This window comes from Populus alba, chromosome 13 (assembly GCF_005239225.2).
Source record: "Populus alba chromosome 13, ASM523922v2, whole genome shotgun sequence".
Taxonomy (NCBI): domain Eukaryota; kingdom Viridiplantae; phylum Streptophyta; class Magnoliopsida; order Malpighiales; family Salicaceae; genus Populus; species Populus alba.
This window is the reverse complement of record NC_133296.1, coordinates 15,607,670-15,628,799: the sequence shown is the minus strand read 5'-3', so window position 1 is coordinate 15,628,799 and position 21,130 is coordinate 15,607,670. Positions and strand designations below refer to the sequence as shown.

Sequence of the window (21,130 nt, the reverse complement as noted above, 5' to 3'; positions counted from 1 at the left end):
CTCCACTCCGGTATTTGCAAATCCAACAACTAAAACAATAAGCTTCCAAATGAAAGAAGTCACCACATTCAGCATCAGAGCAGAGAGGGTAAAACAATAATAAACTGTAATTTGAATGGTAATTTAATAGATTAAGTTGAATTATTGAGCAGGGAAGCTGTCATGCTAATGTGTGACAAAGGTCAAGGTCTTCGGATTTACGTCTATTTCATCTTTTTATCTGTGGCCCAGTAGGTTTCAAATTTCTTCATCTTTATGTTAAAAATAATGAAGAATCTATGATGACGCGGGGCTCCATAGATTAAAGCACGTCTGGCTTTTTAGGTGCATCTATAATCTAAATATTTTATCCTATGATGGTGACCTTTTACGACCATTGTCAATGTGCATGGATTTTTATGCTCCATGGTTCACTCACTGTTCTCTCTTTTTGACTGGAGACAGTATGTAAAACTAAAAAATAATGATTCCACCGCTGTAACGTTCAAATTATATTAGAGGAAATCTGTGGGATGAGTGTAGTCGTCCTTGAGCCTGCTAGGTTTTCCTTCAGAACATTGTTTAAGGCTTGAAATCACACAATGCCTCGTAAGCTGAGGCCCTAATGACTTCTCTACATTAGCATTTTGTTCTACAATCCATTTCATTTTCCATCAACCTCGTGATTCAATCTTCATTATGATTTGTGAGAATCAACTTTTTTTAATTTCATCTCCATTTCTGTTTACATCATCATTGCAGGTACACAAGAAATTGTGAAACTTTTGACGCAGGTGATTCTGATTAGTCAATTTACTAAGCTACATGAATAGCCTTTATCAAGGATATTTATAATCAAATAGGACAAGATTAAATCCAAGAAAAGGCATGGATTGTCACAAAAAAGTCAATTGATATGTCTATTGGATTCATCTCGAATTTTTTTCAGTAGATTCTATATGTACAGTTTTATAGTGGGTAGGCTAGGGTACCTAGCAAAGATGCGGAAGATCTCCAAACTGGACACAAACACTTATTTGAGTTAATTTTGTTATTTTTCTTTTTTATTTTTTAATTTTTCTAGTTTGTTTAGTTCTAGTTTTTTAGTTTATTTAAAAAGTTGTAAATCTTTTAGAAATATAAAGTATTTTAAGAAAAATATTCAATAATAAAATTTTAAATTAGATTTTTTGTATTGTAAACCGATTCGGCAGATTTCTATGTTCTTGTGTTTATTATATTTCTTAAGTTTTTAGGTTTGTCAGCTTTTCATAAATAATATTCCATCTTTGTAATTTATCCTTTCATATTGCTTGATCCGAAATCACTTGACAAATTTTAAAGACAATGCCTCTGAGTAAATGGAACCAGACAAAAAACATTAAATTGATCAGAAGTATGACACGCCCTGCTAGATTGATGCAGACGAGAAAAGGATTTCCAAAAGGGCCCCCCCATTATCGTCCATGCTCCAAGGTATTTGTTAACTCGACGTATGAACTGCTTTACTAGAAGAAGAACCAGTGCTAGAAAGGGATCTGCTCACTGCAAATCCTGTTGCTTAGGAGTTAGTAGAGATGCAGTTTCACAAATTCTTTGGCATCACAAGTTTCGCATAATCCTCTATCCATACAGTACCTTTTCCTCTTTCCACAACCTCCATGCCTGGGAAAGCTTCAAAAATCAAAATTAGTACGTAGCAGAGACAACCAAAGAGTGGCTACAAAGATCTTGATTACTCAGATGAGCTGAAAGGCTAAAAGTTATGATTAGACTTGTAAGACACCGTATTTCTTTTCCCACAGGGTTCCAAGTACAACTAAACCAAAGCTAAAGACATCACCCTTGATTAAGAAAACGCCATCCAATGCATACTCTGGAGACGTGTAGCCACTGCACGACAGGAAAGTGTGCATCGGGTTAGCTAACTCAGACGTGTGATCAACATTTTAAGGTATCCCATGGTTAGACAAACAGTAAAACTTACCGAGTCCCAACTCCTCTCTGTGTTCTGTCCTCTGTTTGTTTGCCTCCAAAGATCCATTCCAAGCCAGAGTCAGAAATCCCGAATTATTTTTCCTTAACCATTGTATGTCTAATCCCAAAAAAGAAAAAAAAAATTCGTAACTAGCAACAGTAGGAAACTTGATCAAGGAAGGAGACTACATCATGACCCTGTAGTTGTATTTGTGAGAATCTCTTTGATCATGTTTGGATCAGATATAGCCGACAACCTGGGCTTGACTCCAAATCAATGGAGAAACGCACGGCTTCCCATTCCTCCTTGACCATTCTTGTATAGTAAATGGAGCCAGTCTGTAAAGAACATCACAGTTAAAATTAGACGATGGCTTGGACACACCCTTAGCATTTAGAAGATTGGATGGCTGGCAGGGCCAGTTTTTTAAGAAAAAAAAACTTCTTTGTTGCTTATGTGCATACAAAAATAAAGAAAAAATGATCCCTTTTCTTGAAATTATTGGGATCAATTATTGATGGAAAGATTGACGACGACTGTGCAGTGGGGTTGCTCGGTGAGGGTGGTTGAAGATGATATTGTTTTATATTTCAACTTTCTTAATTTGCTTAATAAAATAACGAGGAAATGATCTATCTTTCTTTTCATACACTAGAAGATCTACAGAATTCATTGGATGCCATTTAAGTAATATTTTACAAACAGTTTTTTAACAGCATCCCCATGTTTGAATTTGTCTTGGCAATAACTAGATCGGTAGCACCCGTTATAGCGAGGGCCGGATAAAAATCTTTTCAATGTAAAATAAATGTTTAGACGATGTAAATATTTTTAAAGAATTAAAAAAAAATTGATTCTCATATCATTAACTCAATTTAATTCAATAAGCTTATTTAATTTAATAATATATAATAAAAAATGCAACAATAATAAATGAATTGCCAATTCAGTTTAAAAATGAATGTTTGTTGATATTGCGGAAAGATATCCTCCTAGTATTTTTTAAAAGTTTTTATGATCTTATTTGATACTAAATAAAAAATTAAATGAGAACATGATAACATCATAGAAATTAAAAAAAAAATTAAAGCTCAACTTTTAACAAATTAAATATTAAAAGATAAAATTTTAAAAAAAAACAATTAAAAAAAGAAGTTAAAAACACCCGACTTGAGCCCATCTAAGTTAGCATGTCAAATCTATAATTTAGTTGTGAGACTAGAGTAATATCTTATCAAGCAAGTTGAATAAACTACGAAACTAATCCAAAGTTAAAGAGGGAATCAAAAATGCAATTTAGAAAAAAAAAAAAAAAACAATGAAAAAAAAAATTAGTTAATTTACTAAGCTTGCAATCCAAAATATAATATTGGGATAATTTCATTGAAAAAAAAAACACAAAGATCAATTGTGAACCAATTCAATATTAAAGAAGGAACAATTGAAAGAAAAATAGGTAATCGGTGAATTACACAAGCACAATAGTGAAATTCTGAGAAAGGTTTTGTTTAGAATTGCTGAACGGAAGGATTACGCATGAATGATGTCATGGAGACACATGAGGTTTTACCTTAAAGTGACAAAAAATAAAAACCTTCCTATGGAACCGATTGACGTTTGAAGATTGAGAAGCTTTGCAAGATTTTAAGCTGAGTGAAAAAATTGGATTTGTGTCAGCAAACCCAATCCATGGTAATTTTATTTATATTAATTAGATAATATAACAAAAAATGATGAAAAGTTATATCGTAACAGCAATTTCTCAAGATTAATAAATTTTCATTTATAATTTTAAAACCTGATTCGGTTTAAGATTCAAATTTCAAGTTTATAATATTAGAAGTTTAAGAAAATAAAACACATAAAATCTATTTTTTATAATCCTTTACTTCATTTTTCTATCATAAGGAACAACGAACAAGAAAACTTGTTTTAGCAGTGTGATTATGGTTGTTTTTTAAATAATATATCATACCAAAATGCATGTCAATAATATTTTTTATATTTTTAAAAAATTATTTTTGATATTAGCACATAATTTGAAAATATTAAAAATATATTAATTTAAAGTTAATAAAAAAATAAAAAAAAATTAAATTTTTTTAAAAATATTTTTGAAACACAAAAATAAAAACATACTAAACATTATAATAAAATTTGACATGGGCGGACGTACGGTCGGCTGGATCGTCTTGTACGCATAAAAGTGCACCATTTACACACCTCAAAAGCTCAGTGGTGTTGCAACTTTCACATAATGTCTTTTCCATTAAATGTATAGCTTGCTCCTCTCCGTAATCTCCATGCCTGAAATTTTTCAAGTTTACGCCAGCATAAGCTATAAGACTTGGGGCTTCTTCAGAATTGAGATATCTTGTGTTCCTTTTCCCACTGAGAGAATCTCAAGAACAACTACGCTGAAGCTAAAGACCTCAGATTTGACAGATAATAATCCAATCTAATGTGTACGCTGGCGACTGTAATGTTTTGAAATTTATGAATGGAAAATACAATAAAGCCCTTAAAGGCTTAGATGTAAGAATAAATTAAATGAGGGGTATAGTAGTAATTGGATAAATAGTTGATATATAAAAAGAAAAAAAAAAAAAAAGAGAGATCTGAAAATTTTGAGAGAGAATCGGCAGGAGAGAAGGAAGGAAGAAGAAGAATAGAAAAGAGGGGAAAATAAGGGAAAAAGGAAAGGAGTTGAGGAAATAAGTTAAAAAGGTAAGATTTAGGTTGTTTAATGTGTATAATATGTTTTAAGTAAGCTTTAATTTGATTTTGATGAATGTTAGGGTTTTGAGAATTTGTGTTTTGGTTTAAATTGATGAATTAAATTGAATGATGGAGGTTGATTGTTGTGTTTAATTGATGATTTAGTTGATTATGAAGATTTTGATGATTTTGAGTTAGAGTTTTAGTTAAATGGTGAAATTTGAGTGAGAAATCAGGGGAGAACAGTGGGGTTTCTGTTACAATTCTGGAATGGAGGTTGAAGATGACAAAAATTCAATTTGGTCCCTCAATTTCCGAAAATTACAGTTTAGTCCCCGAACTTTGAAACATTACAAATTGGTCCCTGGAGCATATTCCGAGATTCTGAACAGAATAACATATAAATTATGGGTAGAATTACTGTATAGATAAGATAATTTAACACTTTCAATTTGGTCCTCCAATTTAACAAAAATTACAATTTGACCCTAAAATTTGGTAAAATTCCAGAATGGTCCCTGAAGCATAATGATACATCCTGGACAGAATTGAGGATTAATTGAGGTCATAATTTCAGTATATTCATGGATTTATGACAAATTTCAGTTTGGTCCTCCATTTGACAAAAGTTACAATTTGGCCCTAAAAATATGGAAAAATTTCAGATTAGTCCCTAGCTGTAATCCTAGCTTTTTCAGATTATTTTGATGAATAATTAAGGGTTATTTAGTGAATTATTACCAATTTTATTAGTTGTTTTTATTATGGGTTAGATTTCGGGAAAACCGTTAGATTTTGGGTTTTTAAGAAAATTGACTAGTTAGTTCAAAAACATATAGGATTACGGAATACACACTTAGTTAAGTGTATTAAATAGGTTATATGTTCTTTCGAGTCATTCTTGAATATGTCTCCTTTGTATTCAGATAATCCTGATATTCTACTGGCGGGACGTCAGTAGGATTTTCTTCGGTGTTTGCTTTTGAGTGTTATTGCTTTTGAGTCAGGTGAGTGGATAATTTTCCGTATGCATGAGAAATAGTATAAATATTTGATTTGTTAATATGAATTGAGTCATGCTTCTTGATAATATATATGCTGATTATTATCCTTGTTATGATAAAGCATGATCAATTATTGAATTTGAATTCTTGATATGAACCAACATATATTTTGAATTGATTTCTGAATTGATAGCTCCTCATTTGATTGATGTAATGAGTTGAGCTTTGAGATATGAATATGTTTGTTTGATTACGATTATGAACCTATGGTATATCAGTCAGAATATCCATGCTAACAGGGTAGTGTTAGTCTTTGTGCACATCGTATCTGAACCCTAGTTGGTCGGGGGAGTCACCAACCTGTGTGGACTGATCATCCCACAGTACGGAGCCTCATGCTCATTGCATTTTGATTTTCTGACGAGCTTTACCATATAATCTTATCATCGTGTGTGTGTGTATATTGTATATATATTCTCATTGCTGTATTACCTCGTGTGTGTGTGTATATTGAACGTTATCTACTCGCTGAGTTGTTGAACTCACCCTCTCATTATTTATCCTTTTCAGGCTTATAGCTTGATAGCTGGTCACTTTTGTTGAATCTTCCGAACCTGCTTTTTGGTTGTAATTTGTACCTTCCTTTTATGTCAAGTTAGTGCTCCAAAACTATGAATATATATGAACTCTTGAATTAAGACAATCGAATTATGTTATAAAGTTAGTTTTGTTGTTACTGCTGCGTTGAACAACTCTGATTGAGTTTTGAAGGATAAGTTTGTATGTAAGTTTGGGTTCGCATAGGTACGAAACCTTGGAGGGGAACCTTGCCTATGTGCCGGTCACGGATCCGGGATTCGGGTCGTGACAACGACATTTAGCCACTGCTCGTTTTGAATAATCCTGAGTCTAAAATCTTGAAGAGGTTTAAGAGTCTAGTAGTTTATTTTGAGAAATAATCTGTAGAAGCTAGTATGCTTTCTAAATCAAAGAAAGATACATCTATTCCCTTCTTATCTTCTTCCTTCAACTCTTCTGCGTCTATCAAGTTTCTGACCCGTTTCTCAGTGCCATTCAGAAGAGCTGCATTTCTTTCAGCATTTTCCTGGCTTTCAGAATTTCAAGAAGACAACTTCTAATTACATGAGGAATCCCTTAAGAACTTCAATCCCAACTTAAACACGGAAAAGTTGTCTAGTTACCTCGCCTTTTGGCCTTCTTTCTCATCAAAATGCATATGTAAAGATCGATGCTTGATAGAACTGTGACACTAGACATAGTAACTCCTGCAATCAAAGACAATGGTTTCTTATTTCTAGAAGATCCTCCTGATTTCCTATCGACAACTACAATGAAGAAAAGGGAGGGTGCAAATTATAACAAATCAAACTAGATGAAACATATGGTTTTCACTACCTCTGCAGTTTGGTGCATGAGGCAGAGTCCTGAGCTTCAGTGCAGTTAGAGCTATGTAATCCCGTTGAAAGTTTGAATTGCAGAGGCATTTCTCTGTGCCATTTCCCGTTACACTGCAAGTTGAATTAGTCCGATCATTGCAGTCTGAAGATGCTGTACAGATTGGCTCTGGAGGTGGCTCCTAACCAGTATCTATTTCAACCATAACTTGAGATGAAACATCAGAACTAAAATTTCCTGCCGCGGTATCACACCAGGGTTTCATGGAATTCACCTTCAATGGAAACGAGAGGTTGAACGTTTGAATTTCTCCTCTTTTCTCTTGGATGACATGATTTTGTATCTGGAATTGATGGTAGTGAAATTATAGGTGCCAATGTGTGTCTTAAAGCTGATTTTTCCGGTGGAAATATCGCAGTAGAAACTCAAGTACATGGGGTCACCAAAATTTGATCCATTACCTAGAGGACAAGGAATCACATTTTTTCCACGAGGCTCACAAATTTTAGCCTTCGATTCTGCAAAAATATAGGACCTTTGTCAGGACTGTTTATTTTCAGAACTGTATTTTTTCATTGTATTGATTGAATCGGAATGATACAATTTATAGGATACAAACCTATATCAAAAACAGGAAATTAAATATACAAGGAAATCTGAAAACTAATTACAGGAATCAATTTTCCTAATTCAAGGAACAAATATAGAATCTTACACCTACACAATCCCTGATTAGACGAGATAAAATCTCAACAGGACATGGAAGACTGAAATTTAGTTCAGTTATGAACGAAGTCCACTGCTTGTCTGCGATGCTCTATCCGAGAAAATCATCCTTCCATTATTTATGTAATAAAAGGATAAGAATTACGAGGAAGAGCAAAGAAGGAACACGAACAAGGAGATCGTGACCACCATAAGAATATCCTTCCTAAAGATCTTTAAGATCATCAGTCCAGATCAAGTAAATGCTGTTGCTAGGTGGTCAGTTCCTTCGCGTATTGAGCCCCCCCTTAATCATCTGCTTTGATTTTCAGACACGAACACAAGTGGCAAGCCTGGTTGCCCAACCTCGTCATCTTCAAGCTCAAGAAGGTGTCATTCTTCCCACGTTCATCAGAGCTTCTGATGCATCCACCAGAGAAATCTCCGCTGTTCCAATTTTCCGGTGACTTAGGCTTGAACCCCGGCAAACATTTACAAGCCAACTTATTGTATAAATTGCAGCTACCATCGTTCCCACAGGCAAGAAGCACACTGCATTTGTCTCTGCGCTCCCACCATTGCAAAGACCAGATTGTATACACATCAAAACTCCAGTGCTGAAGCTCCCCTCTAATATCCAACCTCATCATTATATTACAATAATCTGAGAGTAATAGGGCTGTTCTGTTGATTCCGGTGAAGTTTGATAGTGATAAAATCATAAAAAATCTTCAGATAATTAAAAAATTAATTTTCTCAATTCGCGAAAAGGTTGACGAGTGGTTCATCAGTCCAGCGACCGTGTATATTTATTACCATATACATATATATACATACATATATGTATGTATGTATATTTTTGGGTTCATCAAATAGAAAATATACAGTGGTCTAATTCCAATTCCTACATAGCTTCTGTAAACATGATTTTCTTCCAGGGTAAAAAACCCTAGTTCAAACCCTTTTCTTTTTTCTTTTTTTGCCTGCTGAAACAAGAGTTTCTCCACTTCATCATCACCAAGCAAACTGTTCGTTGTGATGGTGTCTCTAGCGAGAAGAGCATAGGAAGAATGCATAAGAAAAGAAAATGGTAGACAGCATGTCAAGCACAGAGTCTACTCCTCACCATCAAACATGTATGGATCAGTCAAGTCAGCTGCAAAGCAAATTGTCACCGGGCATGTTCTGGGTTGATGCCGACAGGACTGTAAAATGTGTTGCATTATTGGATTTCTGAAGCTAGATTACTTTAGAAAAGGCAATCCATTTAAACAATCATAATTTTTGAGAAAAAATTATGTTTTCATACATATTTTTAGTGTTTGGAAACACGTTTTTGTATAGTTTAAATTTTAAAAAAAAAAATTAAAAAGATTATATTTTTAAATCGTTTTGATATGGTAATGTTAAAAATAATTTTAAAAAAATATAAAAAATTATTTTAATATATTTCTAAATAAAAAAAATATTAATACCATGATCCTAAACAAGCAAGCAATATTGGCATCCACCAAAATAACAACCAGTCTTCTTAGACATTATTATCAGGGAACAGTGCACATCAACACTGTTATTATTAAGATTATTCAAAGAAAACAACATTTGAACTACGTTGATGTCATTGAGATTGAGTGCCTCTAAAGTAAATGGGTGTTTTCGGGTCATCCTTCACTTTCACCGAGATTAAAAAGGTATTTGGTAGTATAATAATGATTATGCTTTAAAATATTTTTTTGATATAAAATATATTAAAATAATAATTTTTTAAAATTAATTTTTATATCAGCACATCAAAACAATATAAAAACATAAAAAAAATTAAAATTTTTAGGAAACACGGTTTTGACCACGTTCTCAAATATTATCTAAAAACCCGTTTTTTTTTTGTGTTTCAAAAATATTTTTAAAACAATTAAAAATTCTTTATTTTTTTCTGTAAATTAATTTTTTTACAGTCAGATTATTTTGATATGTAAAATGTAAAATTGTACCGCAACAACAAAATTAGAGCCTAATTGCAAACAAAATCGTGTGACGTAAATTCTATTCTGACCCAAAAAAAAATGTAAAATGCACGAAGCAGTGATGAGAACTCATTTGTCATCCAATTAAAGGAAAAGAAAGAAAGAAAAAAAAAGCATTTAAGGTGGAAAATGTTTCCCATAACATTATCCCATCAAAAGGAAAAGTCATTGTTGATGATAAATAAATTTACCTTTTCTTCGGCTATGGTCGGCAAGGAGAGTAAGGCCATGTGCTAAAACTTTTGATTTGATTAAAAAATACATTGTTTTTTTATGTTTTTTTTTTAATTCCAACTATACTTTAAAATGTGTTATACTATATGATTAAATTGAAAACGCGGTTGAAATTGTGTTTTTTAAAATATTAAAAAAAATTATTTTTTATATTTTTTATTGTTTTGATGTGCTATGTCAAAAATAATTTTTTAAAAATAAAAATATATATTATTTTAATATATTTGTAAATTAAAAAAAAAATTAAAAATATTGGTAATCTGTCTAATTGACTTGCCACTTAGACTAAGATCGGTGGGGTTAAAAGTTTTGAATGACTCTCCTTTCTGATATAATTTTCTTTAAAAAACATTATTTTTTCAAATTCCAACTATGCTTTAAAACGCGTTATACTATGTGCTTAAATTGAAAACGCGGTTGAAATCATGTTTTTTAAAATATTTAAAATTAATTTTTTATATTTTTGAATTGTTTTGATGTGCTGATATCAAAACTAATTTTTAAAAAATAAAAATATATATTATTTTAATATATTTTTAAATTAAAAAAACTTTAAAAAAATATTGGTAATCTGTCTGATTGACTTGCCACTCAGACTAAGATCAGTGGGGTTAAAAGTCTTGAATGCCTCTCATTTCCCATATAATTTTCTTTAAAAATACATTATTTTTTCAAATTCCAACTATGCTTTAAAACGCGTAATACTATGTGCTTAAATTGAAAACGCGGTTGAAATCATGTTTTTTAAAATATTAAAAAAATACTTAAAATTAATTTTTTATATTTTTGGATTGTTTTTGATGTGCTGATGTCAAAAGTAATTTTTTAAAAATATAAATATATATTATTTTAATATATTTTAAAAATAAAAAAAATTAAAAAAATATTGGTAATCTCTCCTGTCTAATTGACTTGCCACTTAGACTAAGATTGGTGGGGTTAAAAGTCTTGAATGTCTCTCCTTTCCCATATAATTTCTTTAATTAAACATTATTTTTTCAAATTTCAACTATGCTTTAAAACGCGTTATATTATGTTCTTAAATTGAAAACACGGTTGAAATCGTACTTTTAAAATATTTAAAAAAAATACATAAAATTATTTTTTTTTATATTTTTGGATTGTTTTTGATATACTGATGTCAAAAGTATTTTTTATAAAATAAAAATATATATTATTTTAATGTATTTTAAAATTAAAAAAATATTAGTAATCTCTCTCTATCTAATTGACTTGCTACTCAGACTAAGATCGGTGGGGTTAAAAGTCTTGAATGCCTCTCCTTTCCAATATAATTTTCTTTGAAAACAAGGGGCCATCAATGCATTAGCCAACGCTAGGTTCATTATCAATATATAACACCAAAAAAGCAACTACTTATAAGATTTCAATTCATAATTTGATGTGGAGCCTCCGATCTTGCATTTCGAAGGTTGCTATAATGTCTATATTTTAAAAATAAATATAATTATAGTTTTGAAACCCGACCCGGAGCTGGAATCGAGCAGAATTGAAGAAAAAACTAAGGAAGGAAAACCTGATGTGATCTAGGGGGCTGACCCAATGACCCGGTAAGAGCCAACTACAAAGTTGTTGATTTTGTTTTTTTTTTTTATTAAAACGATGTTGTTTTGATTTTTTTATAAAAAAATTTGACCCAACTAACTCGATTATCCGATCAAAACCCGGAATCAACGCCTTGGATCGGGTTAGATCTTAAAACTATGTGTATGATACATATATCATTTGAAACCACTCAGAACTGATTGGTTTTGCATTCAAACAACACTTTTGAAATATATATTTTTTTTAAATTAATTTTTTTATTTTCTTAAATTATTTTGATGTGATAATGTTAAAAATAATTTTTTTTAAAAATATATTATTTTAATATATTTATAAATAAAAAAACACTTTAAAAAAAAACCTTTTTTATTACTGTATCAAACCCTGCCTAAATTTATTTTCTATTTAAATCCAATGATTCAAGCATGCATAAACTTCTCTAGACTTAACCTTGCATGTTTCCTAATGGTGTAATCGTGCTCGTCATTGCAGGGACAATATTTCATTGCCTGCCTTTCGAAATTTAACTGGCGGGTGTGCGCGTGTATATTTCGAAAAAGACAAAGGCAAACATTTAGCAAGAAAACAATTTTTATATTTTTTATTTAAAATTAATTTGTTTATATTTTGCAGATTAGTTTAATATAATCTTAAAAATAATTTTTTAAAAATAAAAAATATTTTAATATATTTTGAAATAAATAATATTTTAAACCGGCTATAAGAACTCAGCGCGCGTGTGTATAAATTAAAAAATATAGAGGCAGACATTTGGCAAAAAAAATTATACATTGCAAGGCCAGAATTAATTGTACATTGGAACTCGTGCACAAAATATTGATTAAAAAACATTGGTGAACGAAGCAAGATAATATTATTAATATAGCATGATGAGCGATTATTATTCTAGAGCGTCGATATGTCCGAGTGGTTAAGGAGATAGACTTGAAATCTATTGGGCTTCGCCCGCGCAGGTTCGAACCCTGCTGTCGACGTTTTGCCGTTTCTTTATCTCCTCCTAATCACCTCTTTCTTTTTCCGTTAAAAACAAATTAATCAAGTTTTTATTATATTAATATATGCTCTTTATTCATGAAGTTATTATCTTGAGTATTTATTTATTATTTAATTGTGTGCGTTCATTATCTAAATATTATTTATTTATCAACATAAAATAATATATATATATATATATATATAAAAGTTAAGTTTTAATCAGATTTTAAATTGATTTTAACAATATTTATACTTTATATATTATTTATTGAATAAAAACAAAATGCTGATTAGAGTATTTGTGGGTGTTTTGTTGTTTTTTAAAATATATATTTATTTAAAAATATATTAAAATAATATTTTAATATTATGTGGAACGCGCGTTACCAAACGTGTTGAATGAACTTTTGATCTGGCGTGTCGTACAACGCGGGAACCAGACCAGTACTTGTTCTATTTGTCATCTAGCCCCCAGGTGCCCGCACCATCACCACAACATTGTTGTGGTGGCTATCAAATCAAGCTAAGCTAAGCTAAACTAAGCTAGCCAGCCCAATCTCCATTTCTTTAGTGCCCAAAAGCCTGGCCAGGGAGGGAGGAGAGGTAAGCTTTAATAAAACCTAGTTTTGGAGTCTTTTCTTGCTATCATGGCATCTGATTTCGACGAGGTTTATGAGGGACCATCAATTTCTCTCGTCAGTTGGATATGTTTTCTTCTTCAAACAGAAAATTAATTTAAAAAAACATATTAAGAAAAAGATTGTAGCACCAAAACAAACACTCACGCCAATACGCGAAAGAAGATGATGTTATAGATGATGAGAAGGGCATCAAAGATTGGGTAATGGACATGCAAGCTCGTTGAGATCAAAGAAACTTCCCAAACTTGTTATACCCTTTCTTTTCATTTCCCCAATAAGTTGCTAAAGTTGATTGGAAGAAATTGAGCTCGAAGATTCCACTTCAAATCTAACCTTTTTGAAATGGATCTTTACAAGGTTAAAATTCAATTGGTACACAATATTGTGCTGAGTAAAATGGTTGCAGGTTTACCAGCTAGCTATCATCTCAACGAGCAATACCCAGCCTGATTCATCAACAACTTCGAGGGATTTCTTAGAATGATTTTAGCTTTTTATCGTGATTTTGGAGTGACTTTGTCGACCATGTAGTAAATCTGTGCTAGGTCTTTTAGATTACATTTTGATGTGGTTCTTCTCTCTTTGCTCCCATGCAAGGAGGTTGTTTCTGGTGATGATGATCTGCCTAAGAGAGACAATAGTGGAGAAAGGAGGAGGAAGCATGATCAGCTTACAGTGTTGGCAGTTACTGGAAGCGCTGAACCGTTTGGTAGTGAGTTTGAATATGTGTTTGTCGAAATTTTAATTTTTTTTTATTTTTATTAAAATTGAGTTCGGTTTGTACCTTTTGGATCGTTTTGATGTGCTAATATTAAAAATGATTTTTAAAAAATAAAAAAACATCATTGATATGTATTTCGACACGAAAAACTATTTGAAAAGTAACCGCTATCACACTACCAAACACATGGACTGAGGTCGACGCTACTTGAATTAATTGCGTCTGAGAATGAACTTGCGATGGTTGGATCAGAAGCATATATATACAGATCTTGCTTGTTATTTCAGTTTGCTCTACTATGCTACTGCATGTGTTTGATTTGGATGATCGGATTCTAGCGAGGAGAAGAGAGAGTACTGTTGTAGTTAGGGTTCTTGTTATTTAATGATAAAATTGTAATATTTAGCATAAAAGTTCTTTGATTATTAATTAGAATATACTAATAATTCCATTTTTTTTTTTATCCTCGACAACTTGCTCTATATCTAACCCACAAGAACTGAAATTCGGTCTTATCCTCGACAAAGAAAGGGATGATAACAAGAACTGAAAATAGAAGGCAAAAATCAAACAGGAAAACTCGGGGCCTAAACCACGAGCAAAGCAGTTCCACACCAGGTGAGATCCACGTGGATGGGTCCCATTAACTTCAGCCAAATCCAACCACATAAGCAAATCGAATCTCAGCTCTTTTACTCGCCACGTGGGCGCCACGTCACAAGAATCCCAAGAAAAAAATCTAAATCTAAAATTCCTCTTTTTTTAAAAAGAAAATCTGCTTGTTGCTAGCAAAGGCTTGGGGATGCAGAAGGGTATGGGACCACGGAAGCTAAGTGTGGGTCCCATTGACCCAACACCTGGCAGTGACGGACACCACAAATTCTTGGGGTCCGTAGATTTGATCAAACAAACCCCTAGGTCTTTATCATTCTTGTTGAGTTTGGTCATAGACAACTTTACCCCTATACACCGCATATCAACTCAAAAATATTTTTTCCCTCTAAATAATAATATTAATAGCAGTTATTTTGTTAATTGTGTGCTTGTTACTGTGGTTTAGGGTGTTTTTAAAAGTGTTTTTTAATTAAAAATATATTAAAATATTTTTTTTATTTTTTATATCAACATAATAAAATTATACAAAAAATATATAAAAAAATTAATTTGATATTTTTTCAAATAAAAAATATTTAAGAAAAACATGTTATAATATAAAAATAAACATTCATTGAGCTTGATTAGTGATTATAGTTTAATTGGGCCAAAATAGAATAATATTCAATCATTGATCTGATTTTAAACTTATTTAATTTAAGTTATGGTACTACCACTTATTTGTTCTCACTTTTATAATTATAGAATATATCTCAATAATACCAGTTAATCTAATATGGTATTTATGCTTAAACTATTATTAGAATAATATTGATTGAGAATTTTAAATTATGATAGAATGCATAATTATTTCAGATATTAATTAGATTTAAAAAATAAAATTGTGTCTATAAAAATTACATATTTTTAATTCATTATTATTAAAATCTATAGAAATTTATATTTCAATATATAAGCTTGGGCCTTAAATTATTCTTTCCAATTTCCATAAAAAAATAATTTGGCATAATTGGACTGAAAAAATTGGAGAGCGAACCAAAGCCCACTAAGGTAATTTCCCTAACCAAAGCGAAATTAGTTTAAGACCCCTCCATTTCTCTTGCTCCTTCATTCTTACCTTCCCTCACCCACTCCTTCCCTGCCCTTAGAAAGAGAAGAAAAAAATCCACAAAAATCAAGAACTCAAAGCTCAAAACTTTGTGATTTTCTAGATCAAACCCAATAAAGAATCCCAAGAATGAAGAAGTGTGAGCTATGCAAGAACCCAGCAAGAACATACTGTGAATCAGACCAAGCAAATCTTTGTTGGGACTGTGATACAAAAGTCCATGGAGCCAACTTTCTTGTTGCTAGACATGCTCGAGCTCTTCTTTGCCAGTCTTGCCAATCGCTAACTCCTTGGAAAGCCTCTGGGTCTCAACTAGGGCACACTGTGTCTGTCTGTGAGAGATGTATGATTTCAAATGAGAATAACAATCGGGAAATTCAAGAACAAGAAGAGAATGGCAGTTCAGATGATATAGAGGAAGATAGTGACAGTGAAAGCGATAGCGATAGCGATACTAATGATGATGACGGTGGCGATGAAGACGGTGGTGATGGTGATAATCAGGTGGTGCCATGGTCACCAACAACACCACCTCCACCGCCATCTGCAAGTTCTTCTTGCTCTTGTACCAGTACTGATGATAATGATGCAGATTTTGTTGAGTCTATTAATGTTCTTTCCTTCAAAAGACAACGTCTCCAGGTATTCCTTTACCCAAATTTGCAGGAATTAGTTGATCGATATACCAATTGAATTGTCGTTAGTGGGTAGTTTTTTATTTTCTTAGTGTTTATGATGCATTGTTTTTAGCTTGATCGGAAAGGTGAGCCATTTTCTTAATGAATTCTTACTTCAACGTCAGGGTTTTTCAGATCATTATGCGCAAAACTGAAATCTCTTCATGATCAAATTATAATAGCTCATCAACTGATATCCGTGTTCGCAGCACTAGTTACTCCCCGAGCACCCGTTTCGAGTTTGAGATTTTTTTATTTATATATATATAAAATAAGCAGCTCATCCACGCATCAGAAGAATTGTTGCATTGTCCAAGTAGGAATTGGAACTAGTATTTTCTTAGTGGTTTTTGATTATTGCAGGACGATCTCAACCGTTCGTATTCTCTACGGATGTACGGAAACACAGCCACTACCGTCGAATGTTACAGTTCTTCTACGAGGGGATCTTTGAAAGAAAAGAGAAAGGAATTGGACCCGACGGCTTAAGCCGGGTGGAGAGAACTGCTGAGTTTGATGAGAGATTGAGTGGAGGGTTCGAAGCCATTGATGTTGATTTGTAGAGGTGTATTAGCCGTACGATTTGAGGAAGATTAGGGATATCCTTACTAGTACTTAGTAGTTTGACCTTTTCTAACAAAGATATTAACAGGAGGTTAGGGCTGTTTAGCTGTGGATCTTTGAGACTTTGATTGACCATTTGGTTATTTAATTGTGTTGTTAAATCTTAATTAATTATCTCCATGATTTCTCCATGTTGAAGCCAAAGCATAATTAACTTATATCATGTTAGGAGTGAGTGCTGGCTCGCAAGTTCTTGGAATGGTGTTAATGGTAGGGACTTGGGGTTTCTTCCATGATTAGAGGAAAAAACAGGGATGTGACATTTATTTATTTATTAATATTATTTGTCTCATTGATATTGGACTATCTACGTTGGAGTCATTTTGATTTTCTTCATGGTACAACGTCTTTTTTTATTGTGTAGGAAATGTTTTGGCATCCACAGCCTTGTCTTGAGACTAATCTTTAAGCTCCATTTAGGAGTTGTTTAGATAGAAATTAGGTTATATCGGTCGAGCATTCTTTTTTGTCTTTTTAATTTTGTTTAGGTAAATAGTTTTGAGATGTGCAATTGGCACTTGTAGATTATTGTTCAAAGCACTTGTAGTCATTTTACTGGTTTGAAAGTATATATATTTATTCTCATGTTTATTTTTATTTATTTAGATTATGTTTGCTTTTGTGTTTTAGAAATTTTTTAAAAAAATTTAAATATTTGTTGGTGTTTTTAGATTATTTTGATGTGTTGATGTTAAAAATACTTTTTTAAAAACTAAAAATATATTATTTTGATATATTTTTAAATAAAAAATAAAAATAGTTATAATTATATTTTTTAAATACACTAATAAGCATGCATTATTTCTTTTCTATCACATAATATTAAAAATAGGTTTCATCCTTCTTGTTATTTTTATTATTGAAAGTAATTATAGAAAATGGGAAATTGAAGATTATTTTTGTGATGAAGCGTAGCATAGTGATTTTCAAGAATATGTAGAAGGCATATGGAATCATAGAGACCGACTTTTCGTTTCCTCTATGCTGAGAAAAGGAAAGAAAATTGCTGTAGAAGCAGCTTTGAGTGTGGTGCACAGAAGGTATTTTGAAACTTTAAATTCCAACCACTTGATTGAGAGGTGGGTTTTGCTCACTGATCACACGCAAAAATGTCAGGTGTCAGATAATCTATGGCCAATGTTGAGTCACTTTAGGGGAGACCATAAGCCACTCTGGGGACCTCTCTGCAGCCCTGAGCCTGCGTCTTGTCTCTCCTTTTAATTCCCAGTTTTTATTTTTTAAATAAATATTTTTTATTTAAAAATATATTAAAATAATTAAACTTAATGTTTTTTTTGTTTTAACTTAAATGTTATATATATATATAGAAGCTCCTTCTGAACAGGATCAAAATACAAACAACCGCCTCTGTCTGTGACCTAAAGTCTCTGACTGCCTGTCCTGCCCTGCTCTTGAAGCCTCACAAGTTACAATCCTGAGAAAAGCCCCGCCAACCAAACCACTTGATTTGACAAGTGTCGTAATGCTATTTAATGTTTTTTAAAATTATTTTGTGATTTAACAATACATGAAAATTAATTTTTTTATATTAAAAAAGTATTGACACGTGTTTTTTTCCTGTATAAATATATTTTTAAAACGATTCAGTTTGAATTTCATGCACCGCGTCTGGGGAGGAAGTTGATCGCGAGTCCAATTCATATCACTATCACATCTTGCTTTGTTCACGATCATAAGGCGTATTGAAATTGAGGTGATTTCTTCAGTTCGATTAAAGAGATGTTGAAATCTGAAAATTCGTGGGAATCTTGCTTTTTAAGTACAAATAAAAGTTTATCAGGAAAAATCAAAGATAAAAAGATTTGAATGTTACCAGCAAAAAGGAAGAGTGGGGGAAGAAGCCTTATCTCTTCGGCTAGTAGTTGTGGCCATGGTTAACTCTTTATCAATTATTAGAGTAAATAATGATGTTTAATTTGTGTGGTTAACCTTTGTTGTTGTTATTGTTTTTATTGGAGGATAATGGTAATTATCTATCTGCATCAACTAAGATTATGTTGTTTTGAAAATATCATGTTAGGGAATAATATAAATCATATCCTGTTATCTTATCTAATAGTTTAAGCTATTAAGTTGAGATGGTTCTTTAACATGGTATCGAAGCCTTAATAATTAAGTGGTCACGAGTTTAAATATCATCATTCTTAATTATTTGATAACAATCAAATACAAGATAATGTAGGCTTGTGCAAGTTTAAAGCTAATTTTTTTTATTTGAAGAGATGTGTTAGAGAATAATATAAATCATATATTTAAACCTTATCTATTAGCTTAAGCTATTGAGTTGAGATGATTCTTTAACATGCCATCATATTATTTTAATGTATTTAGAGAGATTTAATATATGTTTAGTAGTATGGTGAGATATGATTGAATTGTTTTTTTTACTTGGATTATAATTTTAAAAATATTTGGTTAATTAATATATATTATAATTTTGTATGGATTCTATTGATAACTCTTCTCTTGAAATATTGGTTGCAAAAAAGCTACAATTTATAGTTTTTTTTAAACAGTTTAAATTTTAACTATAAAATCTATTATAATATCAAACACGTGCTTAGAATGTGTTTGAGCCTTTATTTGTTTTTATTTTTTAATGTATTGCTCTAAAACAAAGCAATTAAAAGTACAAAAAATAATAATTTGGTAATGATTTTAAAAATCAATTGTTTAACTTTTGAGAATGGGAGATGATATATATATATATATATATATATATATATATATATATATATATATATATATATGTTTAAAGTTATATTAGCTTTTACTTTAAAAGGTATTGGGGAATGACGCTTTTCAAGATGAAAAATTGCTTTAAAAAAAAATTAAAAGAAAACTAATATTAAATCATAAAAAAGTATCAATATAGCAATTTTATTTAAAACAGTCAAGTGATTTTATTCATAGCACAATATATCATTTCATTACTAAACATTTCAATATATGTTTATTCTTATAACACAATATAGCGCAACACTTACAATACAATACAATAATTTTAATTTTAATATAACACAACAAAACTAATGAAATTATTTTAATTATTAAGCTATTAAACCCGGTTTAGACCATAACTTCAATTATGGATTGAATTGGTTAACTTGGATAAAAAATTATTTTTTTTTAAAAAAAGAGTTACAATAGATTTTGATCGAGTTATGAATTAATCTAGCAAATCATAGATTGACTTACCAGATCAATTTTCATATTATTATTAAACTTGGTTTGGATCATGATTTAGATCATGAATTTAGTGAATTAAGCTGGATAAATCAAAATAATATCTTTATAATTATTTAAAAAAAATTAAAATAACTTTATTATGAGATTTTACTGGATTAGTCAAGTTGTGGTTTAACCTGCCACATCATCGGGGTCAACTCCAATCTAAACCAGATTTCAATAACAAGGCTAGCGAGTAACCTATGAGGATTAGACACGCAGATTTTAAAATGTCAACATTTGTTAGGGAGATATCCAAAAAAAAAAAGATATCTATGAGTTATTAATTGTTTTCTCTCAAAAATATCAGAGAGCATATGGTCTTCATGGCTCGCCTGCCAAGTTGATGTAAACAGAAGATAGGCAGGCAGCATCTTCACTTCACCTTTTAAATAAAAATAAATAAACATATGGTTGTAGTAATAAATACTAAATAGTATAAAGTTTTTGGCCGGCCATCACATCAATCAAGAACATCTTTATGTGTTCCATTCAACTTTATTTAAAATTTAAAACCATAATAAATCTTTAAAATAATTTAGTCTTGCGAGAAATTGTGGCCGAGGAAAGTCCTCTCACCATAGAACATGCTCTAGCCAACCAATCAAGAGTCTTAATTGCTTTGGTAATTATATATCAAAAAATAATAATTGGGATTAACGGTTGCCAAGGAAACTTCCCTTGAAATACAACAAAAAAGAATCACTTGAGAGAAAAGAAAGAAAGGAAAAACCAAGTGGGGTTTTGTGGTGGAGATTGATTGAGTGTTTTGAGGTGGAGTCGGTGTTTTGTGGTGGTGGTTGGTGGTGGTAACCTCCTGAGAATTTTCTTGACAACCGCGTTGATATTGTTATGGGGATGGGGGCTTTGATTGA

The 21,130-nt window shown here is 31.4% G+C and overlaps 1 protein-coding gene, 2 long non-coding RNA genes and 1 other non-coding gene across 4 annotated transcripts; 3 read left to right on the top strand and 1 right to left on the bottom strand.

The window, feature by feature from the left end:
- Window positions 1-958: 958 nt before the first annotated feature.
- On the bottom strand, window positions 959-2,453 carry LOC140954396 (uncharacterized). The gene is made up of 2 exons (XR_012167606.1): window positions 1,967-2,453; window positions 959-1,872 (listed from the first exon to the last, which is right to left on the bottom strand). It is a non-coding gene; the product is annotated as an uncharacterized lncRNA (long non-coding RNA).
- Window positions 2,454-4,415: 1,962 nt separating this feature from the next.
- Window positions 4,416-6,415, top strand: LOC140954395 (uncharacterized). Its single transcript, XR_012167605.1, has 3 exons — window positions 4,416-4,684; window positions 5,602-5,682; window positions 6,250-6,415. It is a non-coding gene; the product is annotated as an uncharacterized lncRNA (long non-coding RNA).
- A 6,122-nt stretch (window positions 6,416-12,537) lies between these two features.
- TRNAS-UGA (transfer RNA serine (anticodon UGA)) lies at window positions 12,538-12,619 on the top strand. Its single transcript has one exon. It is a non-coding gene; the product is annotated as a tRNA-Ser (tRNA).
- Window positions 12,620-15,696: 3,077 nt separating this feature from the next.
- On the top strand, window positions 15,697-17,314 carry LOC118028180 (uncharacterized). Its single transcript, XM_035031719.2, has 2 exons — window positions 15,697-16,347; window positions 16,746-17,314. The coding sequence occupies exons 1-2, from the start codon at window positions 15,835-15,837 to the stop codon at window positions 16,869-16,871; spliced, it is 639 nt and encodes a 212-aa protein (XP_034887610.1). The 5' UTR covers window positions 15,697-15,834; the 3' UTR covers window positions 16,872-17,314.
- The last annotated feature ends 3,816 nt before the right edge of the window (window positions 17,315-21,130 follow it).

What these genes read in the sequence shown, in the direction of transcription:
- LOC118028180 (XM_035031719.2), top strand. Translation starts at nt 15,835, where the DNA reads ATGAAGAAGTGTGAGCTATGCAAGAACCCAGCAAGAACATACTGTGAA. An exon ending in TCAAAAGACAACGTCTCCAG is followed by an intron (nt 16,348 to 16,745) that starts GTATTCCTTTAC and finishes TGATTATTGCAG; the next exon opens with GACGATCTCAACCGTTCGTA.